The sequence below is a fragment of the Otolemur garnettii genome, unplaced genomic scaffold (genome assembly GCF_000181295.1).
Source record: "Otolemur garnettii isolate 467f Iridium unplaced genomic scaffold, OtoGar3 scaffold00087, whole genome shotgun sequence".
Taxonomy (NCBI): domain Eukaryota; kingdom Metazoa; phylum Chordata; class Mammalia; order Primates; family Galagidae; genus Otolemur; species Otolemur garnettii.
This window is the reverse complement of record NW_003852482.1, coordinates 1,024,149-1,027,586: the sequence shown is the minus strand read 5'-3', so window position 1 is coordinate 1,027,586 and position 3,438 is coordinate 1,024,149. Positions and strand designations below refer to the sequence as shown.

The following is a 3,438-nucleotide window of genomic DNA, read 5'->3' as shown; positions in this document are numbered from 1 at the left end:
CACTGTGCTGGGGATGGAGGCAGCTACAGTGCCAGAGGCTGCCTGGGCCGAGGTGGTGGTCACTCTGCCTGGGGACAGTAGTACTCACAGTGCTGGCTCTGGTCTGGCCCAGGCGGCGCTGACGCTCCTGTACCCGTTGCAGCTGCTGCTGGTACCACTCACGGCCCCTTGCCATCATCTCCAGGCCCTGCAATAGCACCTCCTTCTCCTGCTCCAACTCCTTCATCTGCTTCAGCTGTGACATGTGTGTGCACAAAGGAATGCACATGTGCCAGGGAGCATGCATGCATACTCACAGGCCCACGTGTGCCTGTGTGCCAGGAGGCACAGGCATGCAAGCTGAGGCACACACAGCACAAGGACATTGACATGTGTGGGTTTACAAACACATGCACCAAGGCCCCACAGCACCCTTCTGAGATACACGGCACACGTGTGACCATGCAAGCCTGCAGTCCTGTTCCTCCTCCTGAGACGAGAGGAGTGGGATGGGTACTGGCTCTCTCAGCCCCTCACTCTGGCTTCCCCAGGGGAGAGGTGACTGGACCCTGAGCTCAGCCCCTCTTGGGTTTGCTTGTGTTGAGCACAGAGCTGATGAGTGGGGCTGGCCTGCCAAGCTGACCTCATGGAGCAGCTGGCTGGGGCCCATGGCACTGTCACACCTGTTTAAAGGACCTGTTGACCTCTGCCTGACTCTGAATGGATTCATGCCCAGGTAGGGAGAGTTTTAGAACCGATAGATGCTCCCACTGCAGGCTCTTCCCTTTCAGCCTTATGCCTCCCAGGCAAGACGGAGGGTCCCTCAGAGGCCCAGGCCCCCACTCACCAGGCCGCAGTCCACACCATTAGTGATAGTGTGCCTCCGCCGTTCCCCTCGGGTGCGGGTTGCCCGCCGGGCATCCCCTGAGCCCACTTCTGGGGCCCTGCAGGCCACTGTACCTGTTGGAGAGGTACAGGCCTGGCTCACCTCCTGGCCACGGTCTGCTATAGGTACAGCGTACCCATCAACTTAATCCTCCCAAGGTCTCAGGCACTGGCCTGGCCAAGCTGGGGTGTGGTTCCTACTTACACCCAACTCCCTGTCTACAAAAGTGGGAGCAGGTGTGGAGGAGGGTACCCTCCTTGGCCCTCAGCCCATCCCCAACACCAGACTCATCCTTGGAGGTCATGCCCTGGTGCCCAGGCCACAGGAGAGGGTATGAGATGCAAGAATCGGCCTGGGTGTCCACGGCAAGGAGCCTCACTCCATTCAGACCCCAGAGTCTGAGCTCCAGTCTGCTGTGCTGAGTGGCTCCAGGGCAAAGCAATGGGAGGGCACTAGCCATGCTTCTGCCTCCAGGAGGCTGGGAAGAGAGCCTGGGCCTGGTCTGCACAATCAGGTCCACAGGGCAGTTCCCAGTCCTGAGGTGATGCAGGTCTGATGTCCAGCTGGGTGACCAGCAGGCCTCTGTGCCCCCAGCAGGGCCCTGAGCCAGCCTGGGGTGCACACCCAGCCCTACATGGGGACAAGGAAGGAGGACTTGAGCCCCTGGGCAGAAGGCTTAGGAGGCAGTGTGTGTTGGGGGGCTTTACGGGGGAGTTGGGGTACCCTTAGAGCTCTAGATTTGGCACCCCCTTATGTCAAGCAGCATGCCATGCCCTTTATCTGGGCCTCAGTTTCCCTGTAAGAGGGTGATAGCTAGAACTGGGGTGTGTGTGTGTGACCAATTGAGACTGCCTTGTGGTACTTATTGGCCACATGGATTTCTGAGGGGTATAGTCACTGACCCAGTGCCACATGGGGCCAGCAGAGTGGAGGAGGACTGGACCAGGGGCCTAAGGCCTCCAAACCCCAAGCTGGTCCATTACACGAAATCCCATGGCTGATTTCAAACTAGATAGCCACACTGATGACAATGATCCTGCATTTGGGACAACCTACAGCCAAAAGCTCCCCTCACCATAGGGACAGGGAGATTGAGTGGCGAGGCATGGGGGAGCCCCCAGCCTGGTGTGGTGTTGCTGGATCAGTCACTACAGCTACAAGCACAGTTATAGGGTAAGGCAGAGGGGAGAAGTCCCTAATGGCCAGTATAGCTGTGGGCCAGACAACAGGGGCTGGCAGCTGCCACTGGCAGACAGGCCTGCACCTGGCAGGCACGTGCACAAGCTGAATGGACTGGGGGCAGGGGGAGGTTGGGCTCCTCTGGGAGCCTGCCCCTCCCAGCCATAATGCAAGTCCTGTTCCCAAAGCAGGTGCCGGGGGTGCAGACAGGGGGCCATTCACCAGCCTCCTGTTGCTGCCAACTGCACCAGAAGCCAGGAGAGGAGCCTGCCAGGCTTCCCTAGAGACTGTGGTTTGTATCCCTCCGTGCATCCACCATGGAGCAGTGAGGTCCTCCTGGGCCACCTCCAGTAGCTCCTGCCTGCCCTGGCTCAGTGAGGGTGAGTCCAGCCCTCTTGGCTGAACTGTCATACTGAGGACACTGGGGCTGCTTGGGTACAGTCTGGGTGACCCACTCCTCTAAAGGGAAGCACTTCTGCCTACACATCCACAGACAGGAGGCTGGGGGCCCAGGCGACCCCTGGTGTGGGCAGGTACTGGAGCTCAGGCTTGTTACAAGCTCCCAGGTTTTCCAAGTAGCCCACCAGCCTGTGGCCTTGGAAGCCTCACGTGGTGGCAGGTAGCCGGCTGGCCTACATCGTTGGGTTGCCCCTGAGCACACCGAGACAGACACGAAGTCCATTTCCCCCCAGGACCGCGGAGGCACGCTCCAGGCTCAGGCGTCCACAATCCCCGACCCTCATGGAAGGGTCACCCGCGACAGTTGTCGTGGTCGTTTCGGGCACAGGCCGTGGGGGCTACGAGGCGGGGCTGGGGGCCGCCCCAAACTCACCAGCGTTGGCGCTTGGGCTCCTCTCCAGTGCCGCACTCTGGGGTCGCTCGGGCTCCGCGGGGAACGTCGCCGCCTCGGCCGGGCCGCACAGCTTTTCCGGGCTTCGAGCCGCACCGCCGGGGCCGCCGGGAGGAAGACGCGCACCCGGGGCAAGAGGCTTGCCCTCCAGTACGGTCCGTGGCTCGTCGGCTGGAGCGAACACCAGGCGCTGAGGCGGCAGCGGCGGGTCTCCGGGTCGGCCCCGAACGCGGGTCGGGCCCCGCGGGCCGCCCTCGGCACTCAGCAGCGAGGTGCGCAAGCCGGCCACGAAGCGCTCGAAAGTCAGGTAGCCACTGGCCGGGGCCACCTGGCGTAGGCCTTCGAGCACACCGCCTGGCAGCTCGCGCGCGTCGGCGCCCTGCCAGCGGGACTCGATCTCCCGCAGGTGCACGCAGCCGCGCCGCCGGTCGTCCAGGATGTCGAAGAGAGTGCGCAAGCTCTGCAGGAAGGCGCGCGGCAGCCCGTCCGTGCTGGGTGCGGGTGCGGCGGGCGGCACGCGGCCCCGCTCGGCCATCGCAGCCCC

General features: G+C 62.7%; 1 protein-coding gene across 1 annotated transcript in view; it reads right to left on the bottom strand.

Moving 5' to 3' along the window:
- Positions 1 to 3,432, bottom strand: part of SAPCD2 (suppressor APC domain containing 2) — a 4,220-nt gene extending 788 nt beyond the window's left edge. The window contains exons 1-3 of the mRNA XM_003794933.3: positions 2,877 to 3,432; positions 827 to 939; positions 89 to 235 (exon numbers count right to left, since the gene is read on the bottom strand). Coding sequence (XP_003794981.2) covers positions 89 to 235; positions 827 to 939; positions 2,877 to 3,429 — 813 coding nt within the window. The 5' untranslated portion in view covers positions 3,430 to 3,432. The remainder of the gene's footprint in view (positions 1 to 88; positions 236 to 826; positions 940 to 2,876) is intronic.
- Between the last annotated feature and the right edge of the window lie 6 nt (positions 3,433 to 3,438).